At 45.1% G+C, this 22,338-nt stretch overlaps 1 protein-coding gene across 1 annotated transcript in view; it reads left to right on the top strand.

Annotated features, from left to right (window-relative positions):
- Nucleotides 1-22,338, top strand: part of MYO3B (myosin IIIB) — a 504,101-nt gene that overhangs the window by 329,165 nt on the left and 152,598 nt on the right. Inside the window, exon 30 of the mRNA XM_075529130.1 lies at nucleotides 18,223-18,298. Within this exon, the coding sequence (XP_075385245.1) occupies nucleotides 18,223-18,298 (76 nt within the window). The remainder of the gene's footprint in view (nucleotides 1-18,222; nucleotides 18,299-22,338) is intronic.

Genomic DNA, 22,338 nt, shown 5'->3' with positions numbered 1-22,338 from the left:
GTTTCCTTTTCGGAGGGGAAAAACTCCGTTGAATGTCACCTGGTGAGAGAAGGTGTTTTGATTAAAGTCTTTATTACTGATTTAAGCTGATCATGGGGTCTGGCGGTAGGAAACCACACCCCTTTACAGGTCAAAGCATGAGAAACATGGCCTTTTTAACCTGCAGCACGGAGCTGCACCTATCAGCATCCAGAGAGATGGAGAATTCCGAGTAAGAGCTACTTTGTAATATTTTGTTGGTAGAATGAACTCCTAAGTTGCAGAAAGTGGTTCCCACTCTCTTGAACCCTCAACGTGCTGGCAGCCACGGGCTTCAATGCATCAAGGGACCACCAGGGCGGCTCAGGGCGGGGCAGTGCCCCTGGGTACACTAGCAGGTAGGGCTACTCCACTGCGCCTGAACAACACGCAGCTGAAAAAGGCATGCCTCCCCTCGGGAATAACATAGAACAGCTGGCAGGGAACTTTTAAGAAGACCTGCAATGCCTTATTCGTCGTGAACGCACGGGTTCCATTGTCCCTGCAATTCAAGGTCTGCTTTTGAAAGTGGCCAGCCTCCAGAATGAATCCTGGGCGATGGGAAGGGAATTTCAAAGAGCATCTTCCTTCCTAGAGGACCCATTTCTTCCAGCCCCTCCATTCCCAGCCCTCTCGGAGGGCCAAGAGCCGATTGGATCGCCTCAGTGCCGTGGAAAGGCTTGTTTCCCTTTGCTCTCTGCTCGGCCTACTACTTAATCTTCTTGGACCCTACCAAATCGCAGAGGTCATCAGGAAGTTACAACCGCATTAAAAATGATGGGCATTGCTCTTCCCGTTGCTTTGGGTAGAGTGCTTCCTGGAGTCCCTCCTCCTTCCTAGCAGGGCCTGTGAACAGGCATTTTACTCCAAGGCCGGGCAAGACAATTGGTGCCAGCCAACCAGAAGTGCTTTCAAGGCTGCTGGTTCAGCAGAGACCAGAGGGCTCCTCCACTCCCACTTAAACACACACATTCAAAGCAACTTGATGGAAACGAATTTCATTGTATTTTGAAGCCTGGATCTATATCATCAGGGAACTGACTTTTTGGTGTTTAAAACTGCCTAAATTTATAAACCTTGTTCAGGGTAAGACCTCCTTTTTTTCTTTTCTTAAAAAAATATTTTTAACTTTCAAAAAGGCCGTCCCCTTTAGCATTGTTGGTGGATTGGCAAGGACTCCACGGTCACATGTGTTTCCTGGAGCGACATTTCCAGAGATAACCCTCTGCCCTCAGGTTGCTGCTTTTGTCCATCTCCTTACTCAGCTCCTCCTGGTTATGCAACTGCTCCTCTGCTGAGTCTACCAGGGAGGGAAAAGGGAGGTTTCATTCTGGGCTTGCTTTCTATTCACACCAAGACCCAAACCCAGTTTCTTTCTGTCCTTTGAATTCTGCCTTGGGGTGACCGCCTGCATGTCAGTAGACTTGTGCTCCGTGAGCTTTGCTTTTTTCCCTGAATATAGACTTAGGAGGGGGCTTCAAGAAGCTGATGAGAAAATCTCCTCTTTTCATTCCACAAACTTTTTGAAGCCCCCTCCTATTTCTTTTTACTTTCAATGAAGCGATACACTTCAAGACATACACATGATCCATAGGGTTTTCGATGGTTATGTTTTCAGAAGCAGCTCCTTTCAGAAGCAGGCCTTTCTTCCACACTTACTCAGAGTGGACTTGACCCTCCAACCTTTGGGTTAGTAGCCAAGGGCATTAACTGTACCAGTCAACCTTCTCCCTGGCATCAAGTCATTTCTGACTTCTCGTGGCCCTGTAGGACAGAATAGAACTGCCCCATGGGTTTCTGAGACTGTATCTCTTTACAAGAGTAGAAAGCCTCATTTTTCTCCTTTTGAGTGGCTGATGGTTTTGAATGGCTGAACTTGAGGTTAGCAGCCCAATGTACAAATCAGCAGGACTCCTTCCAAAAGCTGACACCATCAAGTCAATGCCAACTCATAAGAACCCTATAGCGCAGGGCAGAACTGCCCCTGTGTGTTTCTGAGACTATAACTCTTTACTGGAGTAGAAAGTCCCATCTTTCTCACAAAAGAGCGGTTGGTGGTTTTGAACTACTAACGTTGTAGTTAGCAAGCCCATCTTATAACCACTATGCCACCAGGGCTTCTCAAGAACCCCTTAGAAGATCACAAATACATTTTAGGCCTGCATCATTGTTCCATTTCCCCCCAGTTTTCTTTCTACTTTATTTTTTTGATAACTTCTGGGAGAAAAGGTACTAACCAACAGAATTTACCCAAAGCCAACTGTGGAAAATGGCGAGGGGCCTGGACCAGGGCTATGAGTTTGTACTATCCAGGGGGTATAAATATAAATGGGCACTCCATAGTATGTTTATGGCCATTGGAAGGAAGTCTTATGAAATTCCACAGCAGTACAAAGAGTGAAATTATAAGACACAGCTGAAGATGTGCCCTGGAATCACCCATAGACTGAGCAGGACCTCTTGCACAAGCCTGAAGGGCACCCAATTTCTGTCAAACAATAACAGAAACCATGGAGAAAGGAGACAGCGGTCAGTGCAAGATATGAAAATAATAATTTATCATTTATCAAGGGGCCATGAGGGTGGTGGGAGGGGGAGGAAGAAGAAGAGCTGATGCCAAGGGCTCAATAGAAAGTAAATGTCTAGACATAATGATGGCAACATATGTACAAATGTGCTTGATTCAATTACTCTATGTTTTGTTGTAAGAGCCCTTGATAAAATTATTTTTTAAATCATGTCTGTTTCTGTTTATAAAATGAAACATATGCATTATAGATATTAATGAAGAGAAGAAAAGCATTCATAACTGAACTACTTAACTATATTTTCTATGACCATTTTCATACCTATCTTTTGCCTTTCTTCTCATGTACAAATATTTGCCCCCACCCAAACTTAGATCACTCTCTGTATCTTTTTGGAATTAAAAGAAAAAATGTAACTCTTAACTAAAAAACAAAAACAAAGCAAAAAATGTTTGGAAGAGAGTGAAGCTTGTTTGCAATTCAAAACTTACCTCATGCTCAGGTGTTACAGTAACCCTTCCTCTCCATGTTTCCTGACTGTTGCATGAATTGGCCGAAAAGCAAAGAAAAGGCAAGTTCATGGCTCCGAGAGGAGTCTGGAACTTGTCTGGTCTCAAACCTCGGACAAGCTCTTGGAGGGATTAAGCATTTGTGTGAAAGGATGGTGAATCTTTGTAGGAAAGAGCAAAGGAGTGAATAAACAGACACGTGGGAAGGCTCGACAGGGGCCTCCCGTGTTCCTTCACGGTAGACCTTTTCCCTCAGTGGAATGTCCCTTAGCACCCCCTCTCCTGTTGGACTTGTGCCCAGCCATCTCGTTACCTATCATTTCATCAGAATTTTAAAATGTGTGCTATCGTTGTTGTGAGGTGGCTTCGAGCTGGTTCCGACCCCCGGCGCCCCGTGAGTTTGGCCCTAGAGCAGAACCAAACGCTGCCAGTCGTGTGCCATCCTCACAATTGTTCCTGAGCTCATCGCTGCAGCCCGTCCATCTTGTTGAGGGTCTTCCCTTTTTCACTGCCCCGCCACTTTCCCAAGCTTGATGCCCTTCTCCGGGGAGTGGGCTTCTCCGGACACAAGTTCAAAGAACCTGTCCAAAGCAGACGCGCGTATACTTACAATGACCGTCTTTCCTTCAAGCAGTACCAGCCTACTGTCTGCGTTTCGTGAGCTTTCTCTAAGTCAGTAGCGCTCTCTGCCCGGTTTCTGGTAGTTGGTGGCTTTACATTTTGGAGGGGAAAATGCTGGGAGACAAGACCTGGGTTCCTTTTGGGGAAAGTAGCTCATCTGTGAGACTGGCGAGGAAGCATGGACAGCCCTGAAGCTTGGCTTAGAGGAAGTGGTTTATGGCTCAGAAATGACCTGGTGGGTGGCTTCGAAGGTTCTGTGAAGAGCCTTGGTGCTTGGGCTCTGCTGAACCTCACTTTGGTACAGACGATGGGGTTCTTGCCACAGCATACCATGGAATTATTGCCTGGTTCAGAATGAAACACAAGGCTGGCAGGGCACTGCTCATCCACTCCTCAGAGAGGAGGCCACGAAGCCATCAAGGGTCTGAGGTCTGTTAATGTCTGATAACATTTGGGCATGGAGTCAAAATACGTTTGAGATGACACTTTGATACAGTAGTCGTCACCCCAAAACTGAAGGTGAAAACTTCAGAGAAAGCCCATGGTAGAGCCTCTTTGATTGGGAGTCACGTCCCATAATGACCCTCATCTAGAGCTCCAGAATCTGGTCCCCAAAAGTAGTGCCTGAAAGGGTGTCTTCCCCGCTTCAGCATGGACTGGGCCACGGTCCTGTGATGAAGAGCGCTCGTATTGCTCGTACTGTGGGTCTTTCAGTTTCTTCCTTCCTTCCTTCCTTTTCTGCATGTGGAATCATATGAGTATCACATTTGAAAACCTTCCAATGTAATTTAGGCGCTACGCACTTCATGGTAAAGGGACACTGGGCAGGGGGTGGAGTTAACTGTGCCGTGGCAAAAACACAAGAAATCCTGGTGAAGTTGTTGGCTGGGCATTGGGCTGCTAATGGTCGGCAGTTCAATCCCATCAGCTGCTCCAAAAGAAGAGGGTGCTTTCTGCTCCTTTAAAGATTGACACCCTCAGAAAGCCCGTGAGTCAGAATGGCTGGATGGCAGTGAGTATGGTGAGAATGGGAATCACGGGGGGTGGGGGGCTCAGTGAATGGTTAAGCTGATTGGCTGCTAGAGGTAGGCTGGTCCAGTGGGAAGTTCCAGTCTCCAGGAGAAAGGGCTGTCGATAAGTGAGCCCCTGAAAACCCGAGGAAGCACCTTCTATGAAACGCACGGGGTCGCTAGGTGTCCAGATCAATCCCACAGCAACTGGTTTAGATCTAGCGTGATCAACATTATTCCAACCAAGGCATGCTCACTACCCCTTTAGAGGTGAAACAAAACCCTCATACAGCGATTTTCAACCTGTGCGTCACCGAAAACCACCGGAAAACACAGATTTCCCATGGTCTTTCCCATGGCTCCTCTCTGTCTCCAGGCGGGCCCGCCCACATGCAGGTACACCCACGGACGAGTACCTGGTGTGAAGACAGTTACGCATGCTACACCATGCTTCAAGACAAAATTTCACTTATTTGTCATTAGAAATATTTCACAATATAGAATTGCATATTTTTTGTGATTCATCACGATGTTCAATTTGTAACAATGAAAATACATCCTGCAGATCAGATTTTTACATCACGATTCATAACAGTAGCAAAATGACAGTGATGAAGTAGCAATGAAAATAATGTTATGGTTGGGGGTCACCACAACATGAGGAACTGTATGAACGGGTCATGGCAGTAGGAAGGTTGAGATCCACTGCCCTCGAGTTTAAAAGGTGTCTCCCTTTATATGTTATGTTTGTATACGAGTTAGTAGCAGAACCTTCTTTCTGTACTCTTTCCTGTAGATCACACACTACCATTCATGTCTCTTATATAGGACACGGACATTGGGGTCAGTCAAATCTTTGGAGAGACACCTTCCTAAGCATGTGGATTTGGGAGTCACGACGATCACTATGTCATTACCCCCTCTATGGCTCACTGCCATAGAAGGTGGTTCTGGCTCACAGAAACCCTATGGAACAGGGTAGACCTGGCCCTGTGGGTTTCTGAGACTCTAGCTCTGATGGGAGTGGAAAGCTCCGTCTTTCTCCCCCAGAGTGGCTGGTGAGTTTGAACCACTGAACTTATGGTTAGCAGCCCAACAGGTAACCATTACTCCAGCAAAATGACTTAATCTCTGAGCCTTAGTCTCCTCAGCTCTGAAATGGGACTTTTTGAGGTCTATGTCTGAAGATTGTTACAAAGATCATTTTATTGTTATGTGCTAATTAGTTGATTACGACTCATGGTGCCCACACAGGACCTCGTATCAAAGACAAGCCATTCCCAACCTGGGGTATATGGGACAGTAACCATAGACAAAGAAGTTAGGATTTACAACACACATTTGGGGTGGCAAAGGAATAGGATTCAACCCATAAGCCATTACATCTCAAATACACCACAACAAAATCTTCACAAAAGAGAGTTTCCAGAGCCTTGACGTGCGTCTTGCCCAATATGGAAAACTCTGAGTGCAAGAATCATACCCGAGGGATTTCCGGTGACTTTGGCTTTCTTTTTGTAGAGGGCTGTTGGAGTTGTGGTTATGTGTTGGGCTGATGGTGGTTTTGAACCGCTGCTTGGGTTTTCTGCTCCCACCTAGAGTTACAGTCTCAGAAATGAGGCACGGTTCGCCTGTTCTATAGGGTTGCTGCGAGTAGGCTCGATAAGGGTGAGTTAAGTGAGAGATCTGAAGTCAGCATCGACTAGTTAACAGTGAGGTTTTTTGTCTGTGAGAGACAGCTGTTCTCCCAGGTGCAGCTTCTAGGTAGGGTCTGAACCAGTTACATTTGAGCCAACTCTGACTCCTGGGGATTCCAGGTGTGTCAAAGGAACACTGCTTCCTAGGATTTTCAGTGGCTGAGATTTTCAGAAGTAGCTTGCCAGGCTTTTCTTCTGAGGCACCTTTGGGTAGAGTTAAACCTCTCTTCTTTCCGTGAGCAGTGGAGTGTGTTAACCATCTGTGCACACGCACACACACACATGACTCCTGGTAAGGTGCTGCTAACACCATTTCTCCTCTTCAGTGGCTTAAGGCCATTTGTCTACTTGTTCTGAAAGATAGCAAGCCCCTCCCCTCCCTGGAATCAAAAATTCTAAAATCCAGACGTTAAATATCACCCAGATTTGCTGCCTGCTCGTGTAGAAAGCCAGCCTCCTTTCAGATGTCTGAGGAGTTGGAAGATCATGCTGTGCCTATCACGTTTAACCTGCAGTGACGGATGATTGGCAGCATAACAGCTGAAAGACAGCCATTTGGCCGGGAGTTCAAACCCCAACACGACAAGACATAGCAGGATCACAGTTTGATTTGCTATGGCCATGAAGTCTGAATCGCCACGTGTAGAGGCTGAGGCAGGGGTGACAGCTGGTAGCCATTTTCATCAATAAAGTTGTGACGTTTGAGGTGTACATGCAACCAGACCCTGCTAATTTCCTAGACTTTGAGCCAAGTGCTTAGTGTCAAGGCTAGCTATGGTCAATGATGCAAATGCTTATGAACAGCAGATCTCTCCCCGTCAGACTCACTCCTCATAGCGGGCAGGATCGGACCAGACACTGATTTCCAGGAATAAATAGAATGGTAAGAGAAGGAGGTCTTATCTTCTTTTGTTGTTTGTTTTAGTTTTTACAATACTAGGTTTATGGAAGTATAATCTACAAATACAAAATCTAACCCGCTCTGTAGCATTTGACCAACATAGTCAGAAAACCACTTGCACAGTGAAGAAGAAAGTAGTTTCATCACCTCCCAGGTTTCCTTGTGCTTCTGGGTCCTCAATCCCTCCCCAGTCCAGCCCCAGCCCCAGGTAACCACTGCTTGGGTTTCTGTATTTATGGTGTTGCCTTTTCCGGAATGCCGTATAAATGGAATCATACAGTCTGTAGGGTTTTGAATCTGTCCCCTGTCACTTACATAATGTTTGCGAGAGTCATCCTCTTCAATGATGTCGTACGAAGGAGATTTTAAAAGTTCATGGAAAAGCAGAGATGATGATGGAATTTTTCTCCGCCATCTTCTGCAGCCCCTCATAATTATCGTAGCCCCTTCCTTTCGATGTGGTGCAGAGTGTGTGCCTGGGTAAGGATTTACCGCAATGCCTTCTATTGGCCAGTTGAAGAGCAGTCGGGTTGCTTCCAGTTCCTAGTTATTGTGAATAAATAAAGCAGCAGTAAACATTTGCAACCTTACCATCTGAAGAAAATAATTCAAGGAGAATAAATAACTGCAGCCTAGGAAAGCCCACGAGTGTGGAGCAGGATGAGCCTGAGGCTGGGATGCGGCCTTCCTGATGAGCACACAGAAGCGCCTCTTTACCTCACGTCTTCAAAACCAGCACACTGTCACTTCCCTGATTTCCTCTCATCATCGCTCTGCACATCACCGCTCTGCACACTGATTGACTTACCCGATGGTACAGAGCACGGGTCCTCAAACTATGGCCCATGGGCCACATGCGGCCCACCAAGGACATTTATCCGGCCCGCTGGGTGTTTTTGCCCCGTTTGTTTTTTTACTTCAAAATAAGATATGTGCAGTGTGCATAGGAATTTGTTCATAGTTTTTTTTAAAACCATAGTCCAGCCCTCCAGCGGGTCTGAGAGACAGTGAACTGACCCCCTGTTTAAAAGTTTGAGGACCCCTGATACAGAGAGTATCTAGGAAACCCCACGATGCTCCAGATTTCCAACTCCTGATTGTCTGCCTTTTTTTTTTTCTTCCAAACATTTTCTGACACACAAGTATGTAGAATGTCCTGTGAGGTCATGAGACCATCATGAATTGGCTTTTATCCCACCAAGAACAAGGACCAACTCAACGGCCACAGACGCTAGAGGAGTGAGAGGCGTACTAAGGTAGGGTCCACTAGAAGCACATGAGCTCTCTCTCATGCTACTTCCCATCCTATTGGGAAACAGGCAGGGCATGTATTGCTAAAGAATTCAGTCCAACCTGAGGCTGATGGAAGCAAGAAAAGAATGGAAAGAGCAACTCTAACTGCTCGGAGGAAAAGGAGTTCACCTGATGGTGATGCAGGCAAGAGAATGATTGCTAGGATAAGGGACGAGTGTTCTCTTTGGCTTCCAACTTAAAGTACTGACCAGGCATGGCTCTCTTTGAACTCAGTCTAAGTTTGACTGGGACACGCAAAACAGAAAGAAAAAAAAACCCTCCCAAACTCACTGTCTTCCCGTCCATTCTGACACAGAGTGACCCCACAGGTAAACCTGCCCGGAGGAGAAAATCTCATCTTTTCCCCCACAGAGTGGCTGTTGGTTTTGAACTGATGATCTTGAAGTGAGCAGCCCAACACGTAACCACTATGTCGCAGAATGAAAGATTGGAGAATTAAAGTGGAATACACTGCTCTCGTTGGCCTGGCATTTCTGGGCTTGTTTGGTATGTTGGGAGAAGTAGTGGTTCCCCTGAACTACTGGGTCTCCATGAGCTGGACCCACGGGCCTGGGAGAGAAGGAGGCAGGAGTTCTGATGCAGCCACAGGTGGGAGAAATGTCAATGAGATGCTTTTCTTTAACAAAGGATTCTGCTTTGTCAGTGCGGGAGCATTTTGCTGGTCTGACCTCCCAGAAGTTCACTTCTTTCTGTTCTGATCCGATGGCTGCTGACCAGCTGTCACTGCTGCCAGAGAGCACACCGGCTCCTTGTGCAATCTGCCAGCTCAGGTCAGGAGGGGAAGGCCGGTCTTTTGTGTCTCATCTGCATGCATCTTCTCTGCCAGCTACAGTGGGTCCCCTTTGCCAGGCCTATTATGTAGGCAGGAAAGTTTACCCAGCCTCTCTTACCAACTAGGAAATCTACCAGGAGAGTGTCTGTCCCCTGTCCCCCGTCCACCCTCCCCCCGCCCCTGGAAACAATGCCTGGGTCTGTCCATGGTGGGTCATCCAACACCAGGCCAGGCCACAGCCTCTGCCAATAGCAACAGCTGAGCTCTGGAACCGTTTGAAGTCCAGCCAGAAGATGGGAAAGTCTGGATTGTTTCTTTCCTTAATAAAGGGAAAAAAAGAGAGGCTAAGGCTTAATGATTAATGATTTTATTTCTTAGTAAGTGGGAGTTTAGACGTTAGAGTAAAACTGCTTGAACTCAAATTCTGGGTCTGCCCCTTTCTGCTGTGTGGCTTTGGAGATGTACTTCAACTTCCTGGGACCTCAGGGAGGAGCCCTGGTGTCGGGAATTCAAACCCATCACGGCGGGAGAAAGATGAGGCTGTCTGCTCCCATAAAGACTTACAGCCTCGGAAGCCCGTGGTGTTTCCACTCTGCCCGTGGGGTCACTGTGAGTCAGAAGTGGCTCAATGGCAGTGAGCTTGAGCCTCCTCCGCTGTGAAACAGGAAGGTGCAGGAAGAAAAATAACACGGTCTGGGCCAGAGGCCAGGGAGAAAAGAGATGGGGACAGGGTTAGGGCTGACTGCCTGGGGCAGAGCCCCGGGAATCATTCCTTCCTTCAGCCCAGAAGGAGCCACGTGGGCAGCAGGACTTTTATCTAAAGCAACGGTTCTCAACCTTGCAATTCCGCTGCCCTTTCATACAGTTCCTCAGCTGGTGGTGTCCCCCACCCCCCACCAACCATAAAATTATTTTAGTTGCTACTTCATAACTAATTTTTGCTACTGTCATGAATCGGGCGACCCCTGTGAAAGGGTTGTTCATCCCCAAAGGGGTCGAGACCCACAGGTTGAGAACCGCTGCTCTAAAGCCAGCTGATTGCGTTGGGAAGAACCTGTGCCTTCTTCCGATAGCTGTGGTTGCCTGAAGATGTTCCAGTCTAGGCCTGGCGGTAATGGGCATGGAAAAAAGAGACACAACGGCTGGGGGGAAATTCTTTTGGCATTTTTCTTCCCCAAGTACGTGCTTATCTGTGTACACTAAGCTGAATGAATGAAGAAAATCTGAAATTGTGATTTGCCTCCACTGACTGTATGAGAAGGCTTCAAAGCATTCATGGGAAAAATTCATTAGCTTTTAATTCCATTTTTTGCACAAATATTTTGAAGCCCCCTCAAGATGTGGTGAGTATCTTTTAAAACGCTGACAGTCTGATAAAGGTTGCTATCCACCCTGGCGAAGGACGCTGTGACCAGGACTGCAGGGCACAAGGAAGAGGAGGGCTCTCGGGAGGGACAGAGACATGGAGGAGAGGAGGCAGGAGCAGCCTCCTGTGAGTCACCTCACCTCTCTTTGAACTTCTCTGGTGGAAACAACTGACAAGTCAACAGGAAAGCCATTCCGTGTTGTCAAAGCCAGTTCCCAGGCCTGGTGCACGTGTAACCTTTGTCAATCCATTTCCCTTGTGACCAGCGAGGCAGAGCTGTTGCCCTGGGGCAGTTCTACCCGGTCCCAGAGGGTTGCTGTGAGTTCGCATCGACCTGATGGCAAAGAGTGTGGATGCTGGCCGAGTCCCCAAAGCTAACACCCTTCAGCCACGGAGGCATCGAGCACGTGCCAGCCTTCCACACGGGGAACCTCCCCGTCGTCCACCCGACAGCAATGTGCACAATTGCGGCACCTAATGTCACAGTGCAGGGGTTTCTGCACCCCTCCCTCCTTAGAGTTGTTGAGTTGTTATGAACGAGAGCCCCTGCTGCCATCTGGTTTCGTCTATCACTGCCTCGTCTGTAAGCTTCCTAATGCAGATAAACTGAGGTCGATGGGTCAGTATTTCCGTCACTCAGCCTCTGCATATACCAGCTCTCTTCCTCTTTGGCGCCTCCGTCCTCACATACAGCAAAACATATCTCAAAGCGACAGTGTGTCTGCTTGTTTGTATGTATATTACCCCTTCCATACGTGGTTTTAAATCAGTTGGCCATGAGCTGTACAATTGGGCCTTTAGTGATTTTTTTCAGTATTGATTCTTGGCATGTTTTTACATCTACTCTTTCCCTTTTGATAATTGTTTTCTGGGCTCTTTGTGGCTTAACATTTCTCTGTCCACTAAAAAAAAAAAAAAAAGATGCAGTAACTCAGAGGTCTGGGAAATTAGAGTAAACTTTGGGACTCAGAGAGGGTAAAGAACCCCTGCGGGAGTCGGGGGTGGGGGGGTGTTCAAAACAGTAGTCAAGGCTGAACTTTTTATGGGAGCAGACAATTTAGTCTTTTTCCCTCGGAGTGGCTGGTGGCCTTGAACAGTGACCTTGCAGCTAGTGCTCCAATGTTCAACCCCAAGCTCCACCAAGCCTCCTATCCATGATACGGGTCGCCATTTTCCACCAGTCTCAAGGACACAGTCTTCAGGTGGTCATCTCCATGCAGATGAGTTTTGTTTGGCCAAGCACACTTCTTAAAATTTGTTTCTGGATATCTTTAAATGAGATTTTGCATTCTTCATCTCACCAGAAGCCCACCAATCCCCTACTTAACTCATTTGTTACCCTCGTGACCCCAAAGGTGTTCGAGTTTGGAACCTTTATTCTGGTTCGTTCCTTCCTTCCTTCCTTCCTTCCTTCCTTCCTTCCTTCCTTCCTTCCTTCCGCCCCCCTTTTCTCTCCTCCTTCTCTTTTCTTGACAGCTAGAGGTTTTTCTGCTTTATTTTGAAGTGGACCAGTGAAGACTCGGTGCTGTCCTCCTGGGAAATAGAAGCGGCTCCTAGAGCTCAGTCAGTCTTTGGAAGGATTCCATTCCTCCAGAGCACCCACTCGCAGTGCTCCTTCATTACCCGCCCGTCCCCGAGGAATGGCAATCCATCTATTGCCACTGCTCTACAGTCGCCAACAAGGATGTTTTCTTTTAACAACGTCTTACTTTATTTTTGGCGAAGGCAATTCCTGTTCCTCTTCAACAGTGTCTCCGTACAATGACCTCTGGTTTGGGTTACAGGCTTCCAAATGTGTCATGATTCACCACCCTCTGCCCCAATTTTCATTGTTATTGACTTAAACTCTCTGCCTCCCAACTTCTCAACGTGAGTATTTTTTGCTATTATAGCTCATTATTTTAGTTTTTCATACCTGTTACTTACCTCTTCTCTGTTCACTAAACTCTATCACCCTATTCTGCTCTTAGGGTTGTTTCTTTCGGCTCATTTCTGAGGTTTTCCAGCCCCTTGTTCATTACATTTAATTAAATTGCCAGGGAGATGCAAGGCGATTCCCATGGCCACAGTGACAGACTTCAAAATGCAATGGACAATTTTAGATCTTGCTTTGAACTCCAACGTTTGATAACCTCCTTCATATTTAAGTGTATCCTGCTAACCCAAATCCTTCCATCTGCTTTTCAGGCGAAGCTGGGAGATGGAGGCACAAACTTCATCTACGCTTTATAAAGAATATTCTGTAAAGTTGCTGTTTCATTTTTATACTTCAAATAACCCTTAGAAATCAATAGTGACTGAAGTGTAAATGAATAAGAAACATGGAATATGTTTTCTCTTCAATTACATGAACAGAAATTCTATGGGTTTTTATTAAAAACCCAGGAAAAGTTACTGGGGGCATTTGCTGAGCTCCAAGTCGACAAGGCGTTTTGTTCTCGTAGAGAGTTACACTCAGAATCCTACAGGGCAGCTTTATCCTGTCCAATAGGGTTACTATGAGGCATAATCGACCCAATGGCAGTGCGTTTGGCTTGGAGATTTTTTTTTAAACCCTCACTGACATCGGGTCATGCTGACTCACGGCCCCGGTGGGTTTCCGAGACTGTAACTGCATTAGGGGAGTAGGAACCTCAGTGTTTTCCCGCGGAGCTGCTGCTGGTTTCCAACTGCCAACCCTGTGGATCACAGCCCAACTCGTAACCACTACAGCTCCAGGGCTCCTTTGGAAGTAAAGATGCTGACACTTTCTCATTCTCTGCTTGGTTGTGGCACCTTTCCAGCAGAGGCCCAAGTCAAAAGCTCAAAGCTCCCTCGCTGCCACAGAGTCGTGCTGACTCATGGTGATCCTGTGGGACAGGGAAGAACTGTCACCGTGAGTTTTTGAGACTCTTAACTCTTTACACAAGTAGACAGCCTCGTCCTTCTCCCTAGAAGCAGCTGGGGGATTCAAACTGCTAACTTTGCCTGTGTTAGTCTGGGTAGACTAGAGAAACAAATTCATGGACACTTTTCTGTGTGCGTAAGAAAGAGCATTATAGCAAAGAGTAATTGTTATTAAGAAACATCTCAGCCCCATCCAGATCAAGTCCATAAGTCCGATATTACCCCATGTCGATACTAATCCATGAATTCCAATGATGCTGAATGCAGGAATATTGCAGGCCAGGGGGTGACAAGTCTTATGGATCCAGTGGTGGAAGCATCTCAGCGCTGGCATGGATATCCACGTGGCTCCGCCAGTCCAGGGCTTTGGCTGCCATCAGCATAGCACCATGTGGCTTGTTGGCAGGACGATGAAGCAGAGAGTGTATCTGGCCTCCAGTGAGCTATTTATTTCCTTCATACCTCCAAATGAGGTCATCAAGGTGTGACCTGATTGACAGGCTAGACGCCACCCCTTCAGAAGTTGACAGATTATGTAACTGCCACAAGCCCAACATGAAACCCTCTTAAAATCAAAAAGGGCTTTCTTAATATTATTGTGGTAAAATACATTGAATAAAGCATTTTCTGTTTCAGCATTGTTTACGTGTATAATTTAGGCACATTCGTTATGTTCACTATGTTGTGCAACCAGTACTATTCATTTCCAAAGTTTTCATCACCCTTAAATTGCTTTATCAGTGCCATTAAGCAACAACTCCCCTAAAGGGATTTTGTAGTCTTATCCAACACTGCTTTGTTCCTTTTCCTTCTTTAATGATAAATTAGGTAAAGTTTACAGAGCTGCTCTTTTCTTACATTCAACAATTTATACACATTTTGTTTCAACTAATCCATTGCAATCCTGGCAATATATCATTTCTTTTCTGCTTCCTCCATGTTTCCACTTCTCCTCCTTTCCTCTCTTTGGCTGCTGTCTCTGGGTAAAGGCGAACCTTTCGATTATTCCCCCGCAGTGATGAATTCAGTTCCAGACCCCATGAGTAAGAGCCACAGACCCAGGAGTCCTGGTCTCTTTTATGATTTTGAGTTTTGTTCCACATTTTCCTACCACTCTATCCAATACTTGCTTCTGTGATCCTTTTCCGAGTAGTTGGTAGTGGTGGCTGGGTACCATCTAGTTCTTGTGGTCTCAGAACTCCAGAGACCGATGCTTGCATCAGTTCGTTGGACTAATTGTTCCCATATCTTTGAATTTTCATCACTTTTTTTTCCTCCTGAAGGGGAGAGACCAATGGTTGCACCTTAGATGGCTTCGCAGTCACTACTCACCCAACTAGGACTAGAAGTTTGTTTTTGTTAACTATGTTGTATCAACAAACCTTGATGTTCTTGCATTGCTAGTTTGTGATCTCCTCTAGGCTGCTTCTAAACTGCTATTGTTAGTAATTATACTGAGGCTCTCCAAATAGGGGCAGACAGGAACTCGCAACCTCAGCTCTTTACGGTGCTAATTGAGCTTTGAGCAGCAGTACCTCGAGGTGCTGCTAAATTTGACCAGAGAACAAGAATAGAATTTATTTTCACATAGAAACTTCAATAGAATTTTTTTCCTTCCTAGTGAGGAAACTATCTGTGTCCTCTTTTTATGTTTATTTGTGATTTGTATGAAGTTTAACACAATATTATAAATGTGCTGTTCAGGTCAGGGTTTTCGGATCTTCAAGGAAGTGAAAAACTTGTCAAACTCTTTAACTAGTGATGTTTAGCCACCCAGAGAAGGCAGGGAGGGGAGGAAATAAACGAATGGAATTCCAAAGGACTACAGCTACTTCCCCGCCCCTCTCCTTTTTCCCTCCTCAATATTGTTGTTTCGCTGTTTGGTCATAATGTTTTTGTGGTGTAATAATAATAATAATAATGTAGTAATGTTCCATTTAAATGTTTTTCTCTATCCTTTCGGTGTTTATATAGCAATTATAACAACAGTCACAGATGGTTTTATCCAATACTGAGAGCTCAAAGAATCACATTCCTCTTGCAAAAGAAATATTTATGTCTAAGAAACCAAACTAATAATTTAGAATCAGCACATGCTCTTCCCAGAACAGATAACAAAGAAACAACTGGTTTTCTAAAATTTTTTATTTCTTTTACTCCATTCCATCTCTGCCATATTTTTTGTATCACCATAACATCAAACATTCATTTATATTTTATGTGTATTGCAACACCACTGGGTCCAGCCCCATGAGATTTTGAATTTGGCCTGGTGTAGGGGTTGGTACCAATCTTTAATGCTCCCTTGATGATCTTACCATTTCCAATAATCACTACCAGCCAAGTAGAGTATGAAAAACACTGCATCAAGCCCGCGTGCATAACTTAGGTCACCAGGAAGCAGCCTGACCAAAATATAATCACCACCAACAGCAACTATCTATAAATGTGGTTTAAGTTTGACATAATGTGCAATGCATACAAAATGGGTTTCAGCTGGGATGACACCTCTTTTTAGTGAACCCTACTCACATTGTGAAAGTCTTTTCCTTGACTTTCTGTCCTGATTTAGCTGTTGGCCCAGCTGGAGCTGGAAGTTGATCTACTAACCACCCTATCCACCAGTTATTGTCAGGTCAGGTCCAACTGGCAGAGAGCCAAGGATTGAGTCCCAAGGGCTGTCAAGTCCTTTTGGAAGCAGATTGTCAGGCCTTTATTTCAAGACACCTCTGAGTGGGTTCAAGTGACAAAGATAATGGTTAGTAGTTGGGTGCTTGGCCATCAGGGAGGGATTCTGCCTCTGTACGATAGTGCTATCCCAATGTTACCCCAAACCGGTGGCCATTGGTATCTTGTTTTTCTTTAATCTTGAGTTAATTTAGCCAATTTATTGACTGAAACCCAGCAGAGTAATACATGGCGGCACAAATCAGGTTGTTTTGTTTTTAAAGCTTTTTATTGTGATTTAGAGGAAGATTTACAAAGTAAATAATTAGTTTTACAGTCAATAATTTATATACATTTTGTTTCAACTCATCCATTTTAATCCCTTCAATGTATTACCACTTAGCCCACTTCCTCCCAGCTTTTCCTATCTCTATTCATCCTTCTATCCTAACCCCTTGTCCTTGGATAAATGTTGCCTTTTTAAAAAAAAATCTTAAATAGTTGATTATTCTCATGTGGGAGGTGAACTCAATTCCAGACCAGAGGATGACTAAGGACCACACCAATTGTGAGGGCCACACCAGTCTCCATCTGACCAACAAGCCCTGTCTCTTTTGTGAATTTGAATTCTGATCCACATTTCCCCCTACTCTATCTAGGACCTTCTAATGTGATCCCGTTCAAAGCAACTGGTAGCAATAGTTGGGTACCATCTAGTTCTTCTGGTCTCAGAGTTATAGAGACTGAAGTGTGTGTGTTACATTAGTACATTGGACTAATTGAGCCCATGCCTTTCAATTGTCATCACTTTTCTTTCCTTTGGGCAGGAGGAGACCAGTAGATCAGTAGTTGCAGCTTGGATGACTGATCACAGACTTTTAAAATTCCAGTCCTTACTCATCCAAATAAGACTTGAACTCGGTGTTCTCCAAGACTATGATTCTCCAGGCCCAGCAATTGGCCCCCTCAAGGTGTTTGCTTATGTCTAAGAAGGTTTCATTCTTGAGTTTATTTGCAGCATGCATCTGTTTGTCAGCCCTCTCTATATTCGTGGATGTACTCCCACTCTCAGAACTGGTCCATTTTGATGGTATGTCCTAGAGAAAGACTGAAGAAAGGCAGGGGATGGCATGAGGGCAGAGAGAGAAGGAGAGAGATGGGGGAGAGGTGCGTGGCGGGGGCGGGGGGGAGATGCTGTTGAGAGCATAGACTCTAACTCTCTACTTCGGAGTTTACCCTTCAGTCTTGGTTACCTGGGTATTTCTACCTTAAATGCCATCAATTAGGGGCTTTAAAGAACAGAAATGTATCTTTTCACAGTTCTGGAGGTTGTAGGATGAACCCACCATGTCGGCTTGAATGAAGCTCTCTTTCTGCTTTCTGGGTGTATAGATGCATCAGCCTTCATCTTCTCATGACATCTTCTCTGTGTTTGTTTTCTCTTTTTGTAAGGGACCATTCAGAAAGTATTAGGTTTAGGACCCACCTTATTCTGGTATGACCTTATTAACATAGCAAAAGAAAAAAAAACCTATTTCCAAACACATGGGGGCAGTTCTACTCTGTCCTATGGGGTTGCTATAAATCAACTCAATGGCAGTGAATGAACTTCCATGAGCATTAATTGTGGATCCAAATAAAATGAAGTCCTTTAAAGGAGCCTTGGTGGCATAGTGATTATACAGTAGGCTGTGATCTGCAACATCTACAGTTCAAAACCTCCAGCCCTCCAAAGGAGAAAGGCGGGCCTTAAAGGACTACCGTCTCAGAATCCCACAGGGGCAGGTCTGCCCTGCCCTACAGCATCACTATGAGCCGGCATCGCCTCGGTGGCAGTGAGCTGAGTCGAGTTTGAGGGTCAGAAGTGCCACACATCTTTTTAGAGGGCACCATCCATAACAGACCTCTAACGACGTGCTTGTTTTCTCTGTAGATCATCAAAGCAGTCCACAAGTGGAATCCAGAAATGGCAAGGTGGAAACTTCAAACAACGCTCCGAAGAAAAATGGGTGAGTCTTATCCATTGGAGTTCTGATGGTTGGTGAAACAAGTGTTTCCATCCCTGTGTTGTTTTGGTGAGTTGGAGAGAGTGGAGACAAAAAGTATTCCCAGTAAGCTGATTCCAACCCCTAACAATGCTGTATCAATTGTCCAAGGCTCTCCATCATTATAGGAGCAGAGTGCCTCTTCTTTCTCCCACAGAGCAGCTGGGGGATTTGAACCAACAGACCGCCCCCCACCCCGGGACACTTTAAGCAACCAGAACAGAATCCTGCTCATTGATTTCTCTTCATTTGCCTTCACTGGATTAAAGCAATGGTTCTTAGGAGTGGGATGTGGGAGGAGGATTATTTGCAATGTCTAGACACATGTTTGGTTATTACAGCTTTGATTGGGAAAGGTTTTGCTATTGGCATTTACTGGATAGGAGGTCTAAGAATATGACTACATAGCCCTCTACAACCAAGAATTGTCCACTCCAAATGCCAAGAACGCCAACGCTGCGGCCTTTGATTTAAGCTAAAGAAAACTCATTTCCATTGATTCCGAAGTCAAGGCCATTAACCATTGCTCTGCCAGGACTCCTTAGCTAAAGATCACAAGTTTCAGCTAAATACAGGTATGCGTCATTTAACATCTATGTTACATTCTGCTGTGAAACAGGTCTGTATGTGACTTGGACATTGTGCGAACACCTGTTAATAAACCTCTCATGGGAGACCATGTCAATCATCCTGTCAGCTGCTGCTGCTAGAAGTGTTGGCAGTCCTCAAAAAAGGGCTGGTAGCCGCCTTGGCTAACTGCGAGATCAGCAGTTAGAAGCCAGCAGCTACTGTGAGCCTGAATTTTCCATATTATACTAAGGGTCTAACCCATTACCGTTAGTCAATTCTGACTCAAAGTGCCCCTAGAGGACAGGGTAGAACTGCCCCTGTGGGTTTCTAAACCTGTAACTCCTTATGGGAGTAGAAAGCCTTTTCTCTCTCTTGCTCAGCTACTGGTGGTGTCTGACGGCTGACCTTGTGGTTAGAAGCCCAATGTGTAACCCACTATGCCATTGGGGCTCTTTATATGGCTACTATATATATGTTCTTAAAAAAACAAGCTCGCTGTCATCGAGTTGACTCGTGGCAGTCGTATAGGTCAAGGTAGACCAACCCCTGAGGGTTTCCAAGACTGTCGCTCTTTACGCGAGTAAAACGCCTCAGCTTCCCCCACAGAACCACTAGTGTTTTGAACTGCTGACCTTGTGGTTAGCAGCCCAACATGCATATCTATACCGGGGATAGCAAAGCTGTAGAGAAATTGGAACTCTCTGCTTTTGTGGTGGGAATGTAGAAGGGTTCAGCTGCCATGGAAAGCAGCTCCTCGGTTCTTCAAAAGGTTGAACATAGAATTCCCATAGGAGCCAGCACATATGTATATTCCTGGGTATATAGAAGACACACAAGTGCTCATAGACACACTAGGGGAAATATGGGGGGAAATCCAACTCTCCAGCAACCAATGACGATAAACAAATTGTGTTACATCCATTCAGTGGAATGTATTCACCCGTAAAAGGGAATAAGCTTTGGTACAGGAGGGTCATTTAAAAAGTGGTTTCACAAAATCACGGAGCCTTTATTAACTTGAAATGTCTGGTGTGAAGCTGCTCTTCCTCGGCATGCCTTCCCCCCGGGTGCTCACACTTCTGACAGCCCTGCTTCCATCTCTCCCACCCTTCTGGGAGCCTCGATTTACACCGCATCGAAATGGCAGTTCCGCCGTCCTGGACAGACTTAGATCATACCTCTTTGGAATGTTCTTTGAGTCTGGGGGGCAGAAAGAAGCCTGAAGGGGCAAGATCAGGGTGGCTGGAGTAAAGTTGAAGGCCCTCATTGCAGCCACTGTGTCAATCCATCTCCGTGCAGAGCATCCCCTTTTTCACTAGGCAAGCATAGTGTCTTTTTTCTAGGGACTGATAAGTGTTGGAGACAAAGTTATGGCATCCTCGCTTCTAAGGAGCATTCTGGCTGTACGTCATGCAGTTCAGGGTACTTTCAGAATTCTTTGCTAGCATCGTAATTCAAATGCATCAGTTTTTCTACATTCTTCCTTATTCATTGTACAACTTTTAGAAAGTGATTGAAAGCACCATAACGTGGGTCAGCACACCTTCCTTAGCCTTCAAAGTGACTTCTTTGCTCTTCACTTTAAAAGGATTGTGTGCAGCACAGTTGCCCGGTGCAATAGATCATTGTTTTTCTTCACTGTTGCATCTCTGAGCATGGATTGTGGATCCAGGCAAGATAAAATCCAGCCTGTCATCCAGTCTATCCAGTCTCTCAACAGGTCCAGTTGCGAGGCTTTGGGTCTCCTTTATTTATTTATTTTTAAAAATAATTTAAAATCAATTCTTATCACAATCCATACATCCATCCATTGTGTCAAGAACAAATGTACATTTGTTGCCATCATCATTCTCAAAACATTTGCCTTCTACTTGAGCCCTTAATATATGCTGTTCATTTACCCCCTCCCTCCCCACTCCCACAGGCCTCCTTTATTTTTAGTTGTAATCCATAATGAAGGCTGTAGCCTTGGAAACTTTTGGGGACAGTTGTACATTATCCTATAGGGTCACTATGTATCTGAATCAACTCAATGGCAGTGAGTTTGGTTTGGGTTTTATTGGATGTGGAGGGGAGGTTAGGAGATAACTGCTTACTGTGTATAGGGTCTCCCTTGGGGTGATGAAAATGTTCTAGAACTAACTATTGCCAATAATTATATAACATTTGGAACATACATTGTATGCCATTGAATTATACAACCTAAACCAGGTGAAATGGAGAAAAAAATTTAAAAAAATAAAACAGATGAAATGATGAATTTTTCATTATGTGTATTTAACCACAGGAGTCTGCTTACACCTGTCCATTCTAACAAAAGCTCATCTGTGGCTCCTTGGATCTGCCTTTCTCCTTAGACTCTCTCAGGTGGTTGTCCTTCCTGCCATCTCATTCCCTCTCTGAGCTCTGCTTTCTGAATCCGGAAATGCTCTCTGTACCCTTACTGTGTTTTCAAACTGGCCTTCAGAAGTTCAGCTCCCCGTCGCTTTATAACCTTTGTAACGCTTTTCAGCATTTAGTTCCACGGGCAGATATACTGCCCTGGAAGCACCCCCTCCCATGGGTTTCTTTGTCTTCTGTGGGTTCACCCTCACCCCACAGCACCCTGCCTCCCATGGAAATGCAGGAGGTTCCCAAATACCTGAGTCTCTCTTCTTCTTCTTTTTAAAATATTTTATTGAGCGCTCTTACAGATATCATTACAATCCGTAGTTCCATTAGATCAGGCGGAGTCTGCAATTGTTGCCATCATCATTTACAAAACATTTTCTTTTTTCTTGAACTTCTTGGTATCAGCTTCCTTTTTTTCTTTTAATATATTTTTTATTTTTTATTAGGGGCTCATAAAGGATATCAGCTTCCTTTTATCCCCTCCCTCCCCCACCCTGCCACACCCCTGAACCCTTAATAAATTATATACTATTATTATTGGTTGTTTTTGTTTGTTTTGCATAATTTACACCATCCAATGAATCCATTCACCTAAAATTCTGATCTTCCTTCCCCTGGAGTGGGGTTATACAGTCACTGTTGCTATCAGTTCTCCCCCCCAACCCCCCTACCTTCCTGTACCCTCAGGAAATCATTACTCTCATTATTGTTTCTGCTGGGTTATCTATCTTGGACTTTGTGCATCTGAAGATATTACCAGTACCAAGGTACATATGCAGGTCTAGCAAGATTAGTGAGGTAAAAGTAAGGCCCTGCTGGTGGGAGGAGAAAATTTTAAAGTACTAAAGGATAGTAATGTGTTTCATCATCACTCTACTGCACCCTAAATGTAGCATTCCTTCTGTGTATTAACATATATGCATACATAGATAAATACATCTATCTTCATTAGTTACATATATACATATCTCTATATCTATCTATATTGCTTCCTTGTTGTTTCCTCTATTTCTTTTTTCTTTCCTCCTACCCCACTATCAAGT

Source organism: Tenrec ecaudatus, chromosome 13 (genome assembly GCF_050624435.1).
Source record: "Tenrec ecaudatus isolate mTenEca1 chromosome 13, mTenEca1.hap1, whole genome shotgun sequence".
NCBI lineage: Eukaryota > Metazoa > Chordata > Mammalia > Afrosoricida > Tenrecidae > Tenrec > Tenrec ecaudatus.
The sequence above is the reverse complement of the archived record's forward strand: the minus strand, read 5'-3'. Positions and strand labels throughout refer to the sequence as shown.